Source organism: Myotis nattereri (genome assembly GCF_964212035.1).
Source record: "Myotis nattereri genome assembly, chromosome: 17".
Classification (NCBI taxonomy): domain Eukaryota; kingdom Metazoa; phylum Chordata; class Mammalia; order Chiroptera; family Vespertilionidae; genus Myotis; species Myotis nattereri.
This window is the reverse complement of record NC_138092.1, coordinates 8,448,360-8,464,441: the sequence shown is the minus strand read 5'-3', so window position 1 is coordinate 8,464,441 and position 16,082 is coordinate 8,448,360. Positions and strand designations below refer to the sequence as shown.

At 38.1% G+C, this 16,082-nt stretch overlaps 1 protein-coding gene across 1 annotated transcript in view; it reads right to left on the bottom strand.

Annotated features, from left to right (window-relative positions):
* Positions 1-856: 856 nt before the first annotated feature.
* TMEM67 (transmembrane protein 67) overlaps positions 857-16,082 on the bottom strand; it is a 39,123-nt gene continuing 23,897 nt past the window's right edge. The window contains exons 17-28 of the mRNA XM_081111108.1: positions 14,972-15,070; positions 14,670-14,756; positions 9,512-9,611; positions 9,280-9,419; positions 7,473-7,613; positions 6,401-6,481; positions 5,803-5,919; positions 5,395-5,511; positions 5,189-5,293; positions 4,580-4,682; positions 2,567-2,709; positions 857-2,109 (exon numbers count right to left, since the gene is read on the bottom strand). Coding sequence (XP_080967234.1) covers positions 2,029-2,109; positions 2,567-2,709; positions 4,580-4,682; positions 5,189-5,293; positions 5,395-5,511; positions 5,803-5,919; positions 6,401-6,481; positions 7,473-7,613; positions 9,280-9,419; positions 9,512-9,611; positions 14,670-14,756; positions 14,972-15,070 — 1,314 coding nt within the window. The 3' untranslated portion in view covers positions 857-2,028. The remainder of the gene's footprint in view (positions 2,110-2,566; positions 2,710-4,579; positions 4,683-5,188; positions 5,294-5,394; positions 5,512-5,802; positions 5,920-6,400; positions 6,482-7,472; positions 7,614-9,279; positions 9,420-9,511; positions 9,612-14,669; positions 14,757-14,971; positions 15,071-16,082) is intronic.

Here is a 16,082-nt window from a genome sequence, read left to right as displayed (position 1 = left end):
CAAAGAGCCGTGGTTTGCTGACCACTGGTCTAGGTGAATCTAGAGTTTGTTTTATTATGGGATGACTAGAGGCCCGATGCCTGAAATTCGTGCAGGGGGCTCGGCCCTTGCAGCCCTGGCTGCCTCAGCCGGCGCTCACAGCCCCTGCAGCCGTGGCTTCTGGACGGTCATTCTGCTCTTCGGTCTAACTAGCATATTAGCTCTTTATTAATTAGGATAGAGAGAGTTATCAATGGTTCTAGTAATCAGTAAAATTAGGGATACAGATGCAAAGTACAGTGAGTTGGTGCTACAGAAATAGACAAAAGATTACAAATCTAGTGGAAAGTGGTCATGTGACTATAAAATGTAAATTATGGCAATGTGAACAAAGGAGTCACCAGTGTATGAAAATCGGAACACATTTTTCTGATTCTAACCAAAATGAAAAGTTAATTCTGTTCAAAACTAGTGCAGAATCATTTTTTTAAGCGTCTTTTCTCTGTTTTACCAACGAACCCTATTTTTTTGAAATTTCCATTTAAAAACATTCACACTAATATTAACTTTGTATATGTGGAATAAGAGTTAAGTTTCTTTCATATGCTTCTGTGTAGGTGGTTTTTAAAATTCTGTGCTCGTATATTTATCTATCTCTGCAGCTTTTATAAAGGGATTCTGGTACTGTCTCCCTTCAGACACTGGAGTTTCAAATACTTGACTTACTAACCCTCCCTCTTTCTCTTCAACAATTCTCAAGACTCAGGGAAACGTGTAAGATTCAACTTTGGCAATGGCTTGGGATCTCTGCCCCTATATGCTGTTTTCGTCCCTAAATGCTATTTCATGAAAGACACATTAAACAGGAAATAGAAACACCAAATGTTTTATTCTATACTTTTAATTCAAAAATATAAACAATATTTGCATAGCATTACATGTAAGTATTTACATAGCATTAACATGGAAGGCAGTAAGAAATGTTGGTCTGGCGATTAATGATCATTATCCTTGAAATATAAGGTACCTTTCAAGTACATAGTATAAATGAAAAAGACTGTTAAAAAGTTTAATGAAAAAAATCATATAATAAAAAATTATTAGCTACATAACTCAGAATTTACATTAAGTATATTTTGGATCCTAATAGTGTTTCCATATTTAAAAATATAACCCCACAAGCCTACTGTCTTATGAAGACTAAGTTTGCTTTCAATAAACCACCTTGTCAACATAACATGATAAATATAGTTTATTTATTATTTACAATCGTTAAACATATTAGAAAAGCAAAACTTTGGTAGTGCTTTTAAAATGTTAAGTAATTTAAAATGTATTAAAAAACTATATTGGGGAAAATATCACACATTATATCTTAATTAAGATAAATGACATTTCATGAAAAGAGTATATTGACCTAATAATACAGGTACACAATGGAATGAATATGTAATGTACCATGTCTTGAGATGCCTATCAGTCAAATAGTCAATTAGTCCACTGCCAAGCAGGGTGAGCAATTAAGACGAGGCAAATTGAGTCAGCAATATACAATTTAAATTTCCAAGTAAACTTAAAAATGTTTCTCAACATTTATTTAATCATAAAATATGTAAAACAAGAAAATACTAAACTAAAAACTAGGCTTGAACTTGAAATCAAATAATTTTTTCAATGTGAGAAAATGCAGACAAATCCAAGCTTAAAAATAATCCAGAGACAAATGATGGGCACTGTTTTGAATTCATTAAAAAGTGTTACGCTGAAAGCAACATTTGGATTTTTTGGCCCCAATGACAATGCTGTCTAATCTATGAGTTGGTGAATTAAATACTACATATAATGGTAACACAGTATTTTCCATTATATCATATTATATACTTTCAGAGCAAATTATGTATCCACAAATTATAAAAATAAATCTTTCTGTAGTATAAAAACAAATAAAAATATAATAATTTGTATTAAAAAATATGGCAAGCTAACCTGATAATCATGACCTTTTTTGGCTATGATTATATTGAGTTTTAAAGTTATCTATTCAATAAATTAAATCAAAAACCTTTGATCCACCAATGTTTTGGATGCCAAATTCTTCTGTCCTACTATATTACGAATAAATTTAAAAACCTGGGGGGAAAAATAAAACAATTCAGAATTATAAAAATGTATATATAAAGAAAACTAAATATGCAAATCAATTATAATATCTAAATTAAACTGGCCCTGGGCTAGATCTTTAGTGTTTGCCTTTTTATTATGTTAGCATCTGGTACAGAGGGTGTATGGGACTCTAATTACTGCTCACATCTGGCACCTAGGATATGGAAAATGTAAGTGTCTTCCTACTGGATTCCTTTCACATCTGCTCAAGTAACTTATGCCCTCCATAAGACCCCAGTATTTCATTGACGCGACAGAGTATAGAATGACAGTGGTTGAAATGTTATTCATTTTGGGGGTAGGGTTAATCATATTCTAAACCTTTACAAATTCCGATTGAAATCATTTTCTGCTATGAAAATAAACACATCTACTTCCAACACTTTCTTTTTAAAAAGAAACCCAGAAAAACGTAAAACTTTACCTCTTGTTGTAGATATGTAAGGAAGGCTGCTAAAATAAAGTTTTGGCAAGCCAAGTCCACAACACAGAAGAACAGCAGATCATAAATAAGAAGAGTGGCTTCATTTCCATAATACAGAACGCTGCTGAATGAATAACCGTCATCTATTAAAAAAAAACACCAATTTGTAAGATATAAATTAGATATCAAAAAAGATCAGTCAAGGAACTCTGCTCATAAAATTCAGTTTTAACATCTGCATCAAGGGTTGGTAATTGCAAGCAGTGTAAGTTTATCATCAATACCTTTCAAAGACCAAGTAATGAATATCCCTTTCTAACAAAGGCTAAAGAATCGTAGAGTTAAAAAAGCAAAACAAAACCAACAAGGACTATAATTTGTGTCTCAAATAGTCCTCTCAGGCTCTGCTCTGAAACCTCTTCTCACTTCACAAGGAAAGGTTTTTCCTTTTGGAGATGTAAACGCCCTTTTAAGATTCTGATGGAAGCTACAGACCTTTCACCAAAAGGAGAAACCGTTGAGTACACATATGCGAATCCCGCACACAACATCAGGGAGGTTCAGAGACCACTGAACTGCACGTGGCACCCACTTAGGAGCTCTTACACCAGGGACACCTGGCGTGCAGGCAATGTTCTTTGTTCAGGTGCTAGTTACAGGGCTCTATTCAGTTTGTGAAAGTTCCCTGGCCTTTATGTTATATCCCTACAAAGTGTGTGTGTGTGTATGTGTGTGTGTGTGTACACAATTTACAAATCAGATCTGCTTAGGACTTTTTGATGACATCCATGTTCATTTCCTTCACAGTAGTTTCCAAATTGTTCTCAAAATGTATCTCTATCAGAATACAGTGCTGAGCATGCAGCCCACCGTAGGCATATTTTATTAATCACTACTATATATTATACATTTTAAAAAATATAAATTAAAAATGGAATTGCAAATACACAAATAGACATTTTAATATTTTCTTCTCAAACCTCCAAGGAGCAACCTGCACACCTCCTATGGGACAAAAATTTTTAAAAAAACTATTTTGGAAACTGCAGGCTAGAGTAAGGGTATCAGACAAAGCCTTGGGGTTGGGTCTCTGCCTCTCTCTCCCTCAAGAACTCTCTCACTGTGTCCACTTCATACGAGGCTTCACTCATAAAGCTCTTCAGGGCATAATGCCCTTCTCCCTCTGCACAAATGTCTTTGCCTCTCTTCCCTTGACCCTCCTGCTTGACAATAGCAACTTATTTTTAAGACCCAGCTCAAACTCCTCTGGCTTCACCCCATGTCTGGTTGGATTTTCTGCTTTCCCTGCTGTATCCAGTGTAAGCGGTGCCTGCAGACATCTATTCCAGCATCTCTCCACTTCCCCATTCACAGGCTGACCTTTCCTAGTCTACTAAGAGGCCGCTCCAGGGAGAGACCACTGTTCTGCGTGGTCCGGGACTGGGACATGTGACACTCAGTGAGGCACGGGTGAGTGTAGCTGGGCCAGGACACTGCTTACTCACAGCCCTTCTTACCAAGCCACACAGGAGTTCACCAGTCACATTAGAAGGGGCACAGACAGTAATTTTTTTAATGTTAAGAAATATGTTTAGTCACTATTCCCATCACAGATTATCTGCAATCTTTAAGCATTTGGATAAAATGAAAATCAAATGTTTAAAACCAGTCACAAATGTTATTCTTCAAGTCTTTCATAAGTTTGCTACTGAATGGACATTCCAATAAAATCTGAATTTTATTTGTTTTACTATCTCTTCTATGTGCGCCACTGCTTTTGAAATTCAGCTTTTTTACTTTCTAATAGAATAATTATGTTTTATGTATTTGTTTCTAGCTACATGACATGATAAAATAGAAATGAGAAACTACTATAATTCCATGAAGTTAACTGAAACCGTTTCTTCTTTATATAAATTTATAAAATCAAAAGAAAAATTAATAACTACGACAACTTTTTCTTTCAAACTTTGAAAATAGTAATCAAGTTCTGCAAAGGCAGTTGAACAATACCATTATAAAAGATGCTTTTTTCCATTGGTTCCATGAATTCTATTCCAAGAATTTTTTCAAGAAGCAATTTATCTTTTATAAAGTAGTCCATGTCCTTATGAACCTAATACAAAAAAGCCACAGTCATTTAAGAAAATAGCATTGAAATAAATGTTTCCCAATTTTTTTTGATCAAAAGAAAACAATGAATAGTACATACAGAAAATCTGTTCTTCAAAAAGACTTAATTTACTCCATTAGGCTTTATAACAAAATTCCTTTTAGGAATAATTTTTAAATGCCCTTAGTAGTAATTAGGACTAGATATACTGACAATTTTTAAGAAGTTTTTCAGGAATACAACCATAGCATAACATATTTCTATAATGAATAATATAGAAGATTTTGGTAGCTGGCTAACAAAGTTCCAGTATTGACATATAGACAATATGCTAACAGACATGTAAATATCCTTAAGCCACATTATTAATTTTAACAGCAAACAAAAAAGGGCGGGGGAGGGGACTGTCCTAAATCCACCACCTTGCTTAAAGAAATAATTGGTATTCTTGGTTAACTTTTTAAGTTGCATTTTGATTCTAGCTTAACTATAAATACTGACACACATACATGATCGATGAAAGAGCCAAGGAATCTGTTCATGGTGTTATAGGCCTGGATACTCTGCTCGAAAGCACTTGCTGATGAGCTCAGCAGTCTGGCAGGGCCATTTTTCTAATGTGAAAGGAGACAAGAATAAATGCAGATGTCTTACATTCTTGGTATTTAAACATAAAACGCTGGCAAAATGTATCTTAATTATACTGTATACAAACCCTTGTTAGCGTCTCATGAATCCTGTCATAGTGCTGTCTCATCTGGCTAGAAATTGCAATCTGGAAGCTCTGACCCTCTGTGTTGGGCACCAAACCTCTCTGGCTACACAAGTTTTCCTGAAAAGTTAAAGGATTTAAATCAAGATCAAGATTATGAAAATTTCTCCTGTTTTAAAAAAACACACAACTTTTTTCTTTTAGTTGGTATCACATATTACAAAACTCATGTTGTGACCCAACCATAAAATTATTTTCGTTGCTATTTTATCAATGTTCAGGGTAATGAGTTGGTATCCTAGCAACTTTCAAAGTAACCAATGAGGATTTAAAAAGTATATTATTACAAATCCTAGATTAAGAAAAGTGAACCTATCCTTCAACTTAAAAAGATGTAAAGTACATTCCTACCGCTTCTCTTTTCAGATTCATATTCATTTCTTCCATGTTAGTATCTGCATGCCCGTGTACTGATCTACCGTGAATGTAATATCCAAAACATTTGTGGGATAACAGAAACACTGATATCTATAAAAAGAAAAGAATAAGGAGCAATTAGCAACTCATCTGCAAAGCAGTGAAAAGTAACTTTTCTTAAAATTGCTTCCTTTCAAAATAATGAGGGCGGAATTCTTGGAAAATATATAAACAAGATAAGAAGGTAATAAAGGATAGTGAGGTTATTTTAAAAAAGTAGATGGAGAAGAGATTGAAGATATTTTCTAAGAAAGGAAGAAATAGGGTTGATATATGAAAACTCTTCTCAGCTGGGTGAACTATTTGGTGGCATAAGGAATTCATAATTAAGAAACTGCAAATAAAAATGAAAAAATGAAGACAGAAAATATTAACTTGTAGCTCATTACAACTATCTCTGGAATTAACAACCAGTGGAAATTAGACTAAAAATCCAATTATACCAAATCACTTTTAAAGCCTCTCTTAATGTATTCATGACCTTTAAAAAGGGAAAAATAACAGTTGCAAGATAAAGTCAGAAAGTACTTACATTGCTCATCGAGCATAAATCCACAAACTGCCGGATTTTATCTTCTATAAATCTCTCATAAAAGACAGCAAAGAACACGATCTGAAACAGTAAGCCAAGTTCAGGCTTATTAGCTTTCAGGATTTAATTTTCTTTTATAGTCACAGTGTAGTATCTTAAGACAAAAGAAGTTCCAACCAAGAACACAGTGGCCCTAATGGTTCTTAGGGGATAAAATCCTCCTCATTTCTGATTTCTTCTGTCAGATGGGACCTGAGGCTGAGATGATTTATTTTTAGGTTCAGGTATTTCAATAAATATTTTAAAGGAAAATTCACCAGGAGTATTGGCAATCTGAGTGAGTTTTAATGATATTTAAGTAATTGTTAATAAGAAGTTATATTTCAGAGGAAAAAAGAATATTAAAGGTAAATGAGCCATCCTGTCGTTATGCATAAGCTAAACAAGGAGTCCATCATCTGAGTAGAAAGCTGCCGACTTCGGAAGACTTCAGAGCCCCCTATTGATAAGAATGTGTCTCTCAAATCGGAATGCCTGGGCTCCAGCTGCAGCTCTGCCAAGCTCTGACTGGATCGCTTCAGGCAGCTCTTCCTTTCTGGGCCTCATCTGTAAAATGAGGTTACTCATAGACCTGTCTCTGAGGGCTGCTATAAAAATTTAAAAAGTTAACATGCAAAATGCAATTAACACAGTGCCTGGATTATAACCTTATATAAGAATTAGTTATTAGCTATTATTGGTCTTATTGTCAGTTATCAGAATGTGGTCAATATTGGAGGAGAATCAGTATGTAAACAGTTATAAATATAGAGAGGCAGTGTTGCTTAAAAGTATAATCTCTGGCCCTGACCGGTTTGGCTCAGTGGATAGAGCGTCGGCCTGCGGGCTGAAGGGTCCCAGGTTCGATATCGGTCAAGGGCATGGACCTTGGTTGCGGGCACATCCCCAGTGGGGGGTGTGCAGGAGGCAGCTGACCCATGTTTCTCTCTCATCGATGTTTCTAACTGTCTATCCCTCTCCCTTCCTCTCTGTAAAAAATAATAATAATAAAAAAAGTATAATCTCTTGTTACCTGTATCATTCCAATCACTAGCCAGAGAACAGAAGACACTGCATATCTCAAAATGCGACTATAAGGAGCTATGTAGCTGGATGGGTCTCTGGAAAGACTAGAGGATGAATCCATTAATGCTAAGTTCTTAAATCCCACAACCTGTAGTGAAAAGGAAAAATAGTAATTTAAACAGACAAGAATGAAGGAAACTTCTCTAGTTTAAAAATTAAATAATCCTCCCTACTTACCTTAAAAAATGAAAATATTCAAGTTCAAACAAACAGTAGAAAAATCTAGATAAAAACAATTATCTGGTATTTTTAATTACAAAACACTTAACATAAAATAGTTCATCTGGTATTTTCTTCAATACAAATAAAGGCCAAATATAACCCTATTATCATTTACACTGAAAAAGCTCAAAAATTTGTCAGAAGAATAAAACTTTCTTCAGTAAACTACCAATGAAAAACCAACATTTCATGAGATTTTAACATATGCCAGACACCATGCAAAATTCTTTTTATGGTAAAGAAATCTACATGACTATTGAATCCAGTGTTTTCTCAACTTACTTGGATAGAAACTTCTTTCTCATGTAATGCCCTTTAAAGCTTTGAAAAACACTACTATAAGTAACTGAGATAGTGTTCGTATGTCCTAGGGACACACATATTATCCTAGCTTTGGAAAAGGAAAGAAAGAAGAAAGGAGGGAAAGAAGGTAAAGGGAAGGAAGGCAGATAGACATAAGATTAATGATTCCTGAGGAAATCTGTTACCTGTATAAGGAGTTTCCATATTTCAGTCCCAGCTTCAGTATTGAATACTTTCTTTAATAATTCCAACCAGACCCATGAAATAGTTATAAAGGGCACTGAACCATTCATTGTGTCTTGTTCAGCTCTTAACACAGAACACACTTCATAGTAGGAGTTCAATAATAACTTGTTGGAAAATTTCAACCTTATAGTAGTGGTTCTAATTACAGGAGTAAGAATATGAATCATGGAGCAAATGGACTTTTTCAAAGTACAGATACCTGGGCCTACCTCAGAGCTACTGAATCAAATATAGTCTCTAGGGGACGAGGCAAGGCGTAGGTATTTGGTTAGTAAAAGCTTTCCCAGGGGATTCTGCTATAAGCCAATGGTTTAAAAGCCACTCCTTACCCAGAGCAATCAAATTCAGAGAGACAGAAAACAGTGGTGGTTTTCAGGGGCTGGAGAGGGCGAATGGGGAGTTACTAGTTAAATGGGCACAGTTTCAGTTCTGCAATATGAAAAGAGTTCTAGAAATTGTTTGCTCAACAATGTGAATGTACTTATTACTGAACTGTATACTTAAAAATGGTTGATGATAAATTTCACATTATGTATATTTTACCATGATTTGTAAAAAGCCACTCCTGTGTGTTTTTTTTTGTTTTGTTTGTTTGTTAATTTAATTCTCACCCAAAGAGTGAGGATCCTTTTTCCATCGATTTTTAGGGAGTGGAAGGAAGGGGAAAGGGGACAGACAGAAAAACACTGAGGTGAGGAAGATACATCAGTTGGTTGCCTCCCACTGGTGGCCCGACTGGAGATGGGGTTTAAGCCTGCAGCCGAGGCATGTGCCCTGCACCACAACCCCTCTGTCCAGGGCCGACACTCTAAACACTGAGCCAAGCCGGCCAGGGCAAAGCCACTCCTTTTTTTAATCATTTGAACAATATTTCAATCTTTATAAAACTCTTCTGCTCACATGAAAACTTAGCTGGAACTAAATTAAATGAACATTTATGTGGTACCCACAAGTTGCATACAATTATGTCAAATAGTTTATACCTCCAAAAAGAAGAGGACAGTAAGTACTTGAAAAAGTGGATTAATTTTTCTCACAGTCTGAATTTCATTCCATTCATTTGCTACAAAATATGTTCTCCATATGCTTACGGGAACGGTAGCACTCCTCACACCACCCTCACCTGGTCAGGGAGATAAAATGAGTGAAAGAGTTACTTCATCTTTGTTCTGCAAGGATAGCAAGAGAATTTTGGCACAAATGGTTACTTGTTACCTTCAACAGCTTTAAGAACCTTCCCTTTAGGTCGCTCCCAATCGATAAAGAATATATCAATGGTAACCTGGGATACGAGCTTATGCAAAAATTGCAGAGCCTGAGAATGACAAACAAAACACCTAAAAGCATCCACATTAAACCTACTTATAAAACCAATACTAGTTATTTTCCGTGTGTTTGTTTTTTTGTTAATCCTCACCCGAGGATATTTTTTCCATTGATTTTTTTTAGAGGGAGAGGGAGATAGAGAGATGAATGTAAGAGAGACACATCAATCATTTGCTTCCCATACACGCAACCGGGCCGGGGATCCAACCTGCAACCCAGATACATGCCCTTGTCCGGGAATCAAACCCATGACCCTTCCGTACACGGGTTGACACTCTAACCACTTAACAACACCAGCCAGGGCACCAATACTAATTCATTAGAAGCAAATATACTGCAATCATAAGAACATATAATTTTCACAAGTGACAAAGTTGTAATACCATCAGAAGTCACTAGAAGTTCATAAAGTAATATGGAACCACCTAATTCACAGAAATTTTATACACATATTATTTTGTCTTCCCTTCCTCCATCTTTGTTTGCAATAAGAATATGAAAAAAGGAGATATACTGCCTCTCCTATACATGGGCCTTGCATAATTGGCTCTTTTCCAAGGTTTCCAGAAATAGACTTTGTTTTGTAGATAATTTGACTTCTTTATAAAAGTGAAGATATTTTCCCACTGTAATTTGCTTGTCCTAATCAAAGTGTTAAGATATTTTCATAGTTCTTTTCTTTTCTATTTCTGGTGTTGAGATTTCTGATTTAAAAAAAAGTGTGGCTGAGACACATATTTTTCATTTATAGAAAGTAATATGTTTAAAGGTCAAATCCCCTCTAGTATTACCTACAATAATCAAGGCTTAACTACAACAAGACTGCACACAAAGACCACTAGGGGGTGCACCAAGAAAACATAAAAAAATGCGGAGACAAAGAAACAGGACGCAAATGTCAGAAATGGAAGATATAGAGCTCAAAACCACACTTTTAATGTCTTTCAATAATTTTCTAAAAACTGCCAATAAATGTAGTGAGATCCTCAAGAAATCTAATGAGACCCTCGATGTTGTGATAAAGAACCAACTAGAAATTAAGCATACACGGACTGAAATAACGAATATTATACAGACTCCCAACAGCAGACCAGAGGAGCACAAGAATCAAGTCAAAGATTTGAAATGCAAAGAAGCAAAAAACACCCAACCGGAAAAGCAAAATGAAAAAAGAATCCGAAAATACGAAGATAATGTAAGGAGCCTCTGGGACAGCTTCAAGCGTACCAACATCAGAATTATAGGGGTGCCAGAAGAAGAGAGAGAGCAAGATACTGAAAACCTATTTGAAGAAATAATGACAGAAAACTTCCCCTACCTGGTGAAAGAAATAGACTTACAGGTCCAAGAAGCAGAGAGAACCAAGATGGCGGCATAGGTTAACGCTGGAGTTTGCTGCTTTGAACAACTACTTCAAAAGTGAAACCAAAAAACGGAAGGGACATCACCCAGAACCACAGGAACGCTGGCTGAGTGGAAGTCCTACAACTAGGAGGAAAGAGAAATGCATACGGACACTCAGAGGAGGCGCAGTGCTGAAGTCAAATTCTGAGGTGCGGAGTGCGCTGAGCGGGCTGGCGGCGGAGGGCGCGGTTGGCGTTTTCAATCGGGAGGGAGTCGCAGACTCTGAGCTCCAGATCCGGGCGAGTCTTTAGGGACTCAGACTCAAACGGGAGAAGCGGGTCTGCCTGGCTTCGGTCAGAGCGAGTGCAGCTTTCTCTCCGAGCTTTGCAGCCATTGCTGGGACTCAGAGAGGCAGAGCCCCTGGGGACAGGACTGAGAGCGGCCATAACTGCTCTTTCTGGCCCACCCTGTTGATCCTGTGCGACCCGCCCCGCCCAAGCCCTGCACAGAGGCATTTGCCGGATAGCCTCAGGCAAAGGCTAGATTAGCACCTCCCTAGAGGACAGAAGTTCTCTCACTGCAGAAACAGCTGATTCTCATAGCCACTTGGCCTGGAGGTCAAACCCTCCCTGGTATTAGCTACAACAATCAAGGTTTATAAGACTGCGCACAAAGACCACTAGGGGGTGCACCAAGGAAGCATAACAAAATGCGGAGACAAAGAAACAGGACAAAATTGTCAATGGAAGATATAGAGTTCAGAACCAAACTTTTAAGGTCTCTCAAGAACTGTTTAGAAGCCGCCGATAAACTTAATGAGATCTACAAGAAAACTAATGAGACCCTCGATCGTATATTGGGGAACCACCTAGAAATTAAGCATACACGGACTGAAATAACAATTATACAGACTCCCGACAGCAGACCAGAGGAGCGCAAGAATCAAGTCAATGATTTGAAATGCGAGGAAGCAAAAAACACCCAACCGGGAAAGCAAAATGAAAAAAGAATCCAAAAATGCGAGGATAGTGTAAGGAGCCTCTGGGACAGCTTCAAGCGTACCAACATCAGAATTATAGGGGTGCCAGAAGATGAGAGAGAGCAAGATATTGAAAACCTATTTGAAGAAATAATGACAGAAAACTTCCCCCACCTGGTGAAAGAAATGGACTTACAGGTCCAAGAAGCGCGGAGAACCCCAAACAAAAGGAATCCAAAGAGGACCACACCAAGACACATCATAATTAAAATGCCAAGAGCAAAAGACAAAGAGAGACTCTTAAAAGCAGCAAGAGAAAGAAACTCAGTTACCTACAAGGGAGTACCCATACGACTGTCAGCTGATTTCTCAACAGAAACTTTGCAGGCCAGAAGGGAGTGGCAAGAAATATTCAAAGTGATGAATACCAAGAACCTACAACCAAGATTACTTTATCCAGCAAAGCTATCATTCAGAATTGAAGGTCAGATAAAGAGCTTCACAGATAAGGAAAAGCTAAAGGAGTTCATCACCACCAAACCAGGATTATATGAAATGCTGAAAGGTATCCTTTAAGAAGAGGAAGAAGAAGAGAAAGGTAAAGATACAAATTATGAACAACAAATATGCATCTATCAACAAGTGAATCTAAGAATCAAGTGAATAAATAATCTGATGAACAGAATGAACTGGTGATTATAATAGAATCAGGGACATAGAAAGGGAATGGACTGACTATTCTTGGGGGGGAAAGGGGTGTGGGGGATGCGGGAAGAGACTGGACAAAAATCGTGCACCTATGGATGAGGACAGTGGGTGGGGAGTGAGGGCGGAGGGTGGGGCGGGAACTGGGAGGAGGGGAGTTATGGGGGGGAAAAAAGAGGAACAAATGTAATAACCTGAACAATAAAGATTTAATTAAAAAAATAAAAAAATAAAATGAGGCATTCTTCCGAGTTGATGCATTATTAATTAAAGGACAAAAATCTAAGTACGGGGTGATTCCCCTCCTCAGGGAGGCCACAGTAAGTGGGAAAAGCAGTTCCTAATCACCGTACAACGAGATGAGATCTACCACAGAGGCAGGCAAAGAGCTTCACATACATTGACAAACAATGACCTGAGGAGAAGGGATGCTATGAGAAGAGGAGGAAAGGACTATAGAGACAGAAAACAAATTCTAAGATTTCAGTACCTTTTACTTTCAATTTACAGAAACAAAATTCATGCCTGAAGGTATTTTGTCCCTGTTGTGAGTGCATCATCAGACTTTAAAGAAGCCATAAAATGAAATATTTTTATCAAATTAGCTACAACTCATTTAATTCAAACATATTTATGGCTCCCTAGAAAGTTATTTAAACCAGATTTTCAAAATGAGCTATTATCCATAAAAGTAGTATTGCCCTAGCCAGTTTGGCTGAGTGGATAGAGCGTCGGCCTACAGACTAAAGGGTCCCAGGTTCTATTCTGGTCAAGGGCACATGCCTGGGTTGCGAGCTCAATCCCCAGTAGAGGGCGTGCAGGAGGCAGCCAATCAATGATTCTCTCTCATCATTGATGTTCCTATCTCTCTCCCTCTCCCTTCCTCTCTGAAATCAATAAAAACACATTTTTTTAAAAAAGTAGACTTCCTGTGTAAAACAGTAACTCATGCTTTCTTTCAAAATCAAACTAAATTCCAAAGATTTTGAAAGTACAGTCAAACCTCAGTTCTTGGAGTAAATATTCATTTTGAACAACTGGTTCTCAACCAAGTTGTTTTAAAAAAAATGTCTCAGTTGTTGAACAAAACTTCTGTTCTCTACCCGACAACCCTTGCATGTTGATACCTGTATGATCAGTCACATGTCTCCCAGGTGACAAAGGCGAGAATGTGCGAATATGAGTCCCTTTACCACTAAACCTTTCCTTGTTAACATCTCAGGAAATGGTGCTGTGAATATTTCAGTGGGGTGTTTTGGGGGTTTTTTTGCTTTTGTTGGTGCTTATTATTATTAAATACATATAGTAAACCATCATGAGTCCTAAGAAGGTTAGTGACAGCAGCAAAGTGAAAAGGAAAGCTGTGAGAATAATGATAGAGCTTAAAAAAGAAATAATTGCAAAGTATGATAGAACTGTTTGCATGTTTGATCTGGCTACCGACTGGCATGGTGAAATTGATGATTAGCACAATTTTAAAACATAAAGAGGCCATTAAGAATGCTGATGTCGCCCTAACCGGTTTTGTCTCAGTGGATAGAGCATTGGCCTGCGGACTCAAGGGTCCCAGGTTCGATTCCGGTCAAGGGCATGTACCTTGGTTGCGGGCACATCCCCAGTAGGGAGTGTGCAGGAGGCAGCTGATCGATATTTCTCTATCATCGATGTTTCTAACTTTCTATCCCTCTCCCTTCCTCTCTGTAAAAAAATCAATAAAATATATTTAAAAAAAAGAATGCTGATGTCTCTAAGGGTGTGAAAGTGCTCACAAAACAAAGATCACAGGCAACTGAAAAAGGTTAAAACATGGAATTATTTGGGAAACTGGAACGGATTAATTTAATCTACATTCTTTCTAATGGGAAAAAAATGATCCCGTTTTCAATCAAATCGCTCCTTGAACAGCCTTCTGAAATGAATTAAGCTTGAGAACCACAGCTCCACTGTACTTTAATTTTAAAGACTTACAAGTGTATTAGCAGGCCTTTTACATTTTTTACCCTGTCCTTTGAAACATACCTTCAGAGCAAAAGCACATCCCACAAAAGTAACAAAACGTTCTTCCTGAGTCGGCGTTGGCAGAAACACAGAGACAGACTTCTGTGCCTGTGACAAAAATTACACCAGTAAACATAAGCACGGACGGCTTGTACTCAGCATACTTCCAGAGAGAGCTAAGGAGGAAGGCGGTAACGCTCGCAATAAACACAGCCTACTCAGTGCTTGTCATCGGAAATCCTCCCAAATAAAAACTGCTCCTTTAGAACGAGCACTCACCAGTTAGTCATTGGCATTCAGGTTAAATTCAGCAACTCACTTACTTTGAAGAAAATAAGCCAATAAAGACCCGTTGCCACGGTGATGATAACAAACACATTGGTCAGATCACCAGCATAGTACACCATGAACTTCATAACCGTCTGCAATTTAAAAAGAATGGCAGCTGTTAGCCAAAACCGGTTTGGCTCAGTGGATTGAGCGTCGGCCTGGGGACTGGAAGGTCCCAGGTTCGATTCCGGTCAAGGGCATGTACCTGGGTTGCGGGCACATCCCCAGTAGGGAGTGTGCAGGAGGCAGCTGATCAATGTTTCTCTCTCATCGATGTTTCTAACTCTCTATCTCTTTCCCTTCCTCTCTGTAAAAAATCAATAAAATATGTTTAAAAAATAAATAAATAAATAAATAAAGGACGGCAGCGTTATAGACCCAGTGCAGTTATACTACCACTGTGAGCAACACACTCTGCACCAGCTTCTCAAGCTTGCCGCCTTGCTGCCTGTACGCACGGATCAGTCAGCACGACCAGCTGCGGCCACTCCTAGATACCCTCGGGTCCTTACCGTTGGTCCCATTCCCGACAGCCTGTTTTATTCCACCTCCTCCTCTTTCACCACCTGAGGCAGAAACGCTTCCTAATTTTCTCCCAGTTTGGAGCCCTTCTCCTCGTCTATCCTCCACACGACCGCCAGAGTCAGCTTCCTCAAGTGTAAATTGGACGGACTGTCACTCTTCACCAGTGACTCTTCACTGAAATATAAATTCCTAACCTACAAGGTCCTTCACAACCTAGACCAAAACGAACTTTTTTTTAGCTTCATCTGCCAGTGCCGGCCGTTTAATGATGGGCCACCCCACACTTTCATCTCAAATATTTTGTGGAATGAAATGGGTACTGTTTCATCACAAATTCTTCCCTTATTCTCTCTGGTAAACTCTGCGAGCTCTGAGGGCGGAGGCCACGTCTGTCTTTGCTCACTGCCACTTGCCCTCGCACCTGGTGGAGGGCCCCGGCGACGGCTTGTGGAAATCACAGATGAAAATACACCAGCTTACACCCCACCTCTCTGGGAAGCCTTTCCTGTCCATCCCAAATGTAAGTCAAAGCCCCCTCCCCTGAATCCCTTGGCCTGTTCGCTTTGGAGTCGCAAAGAT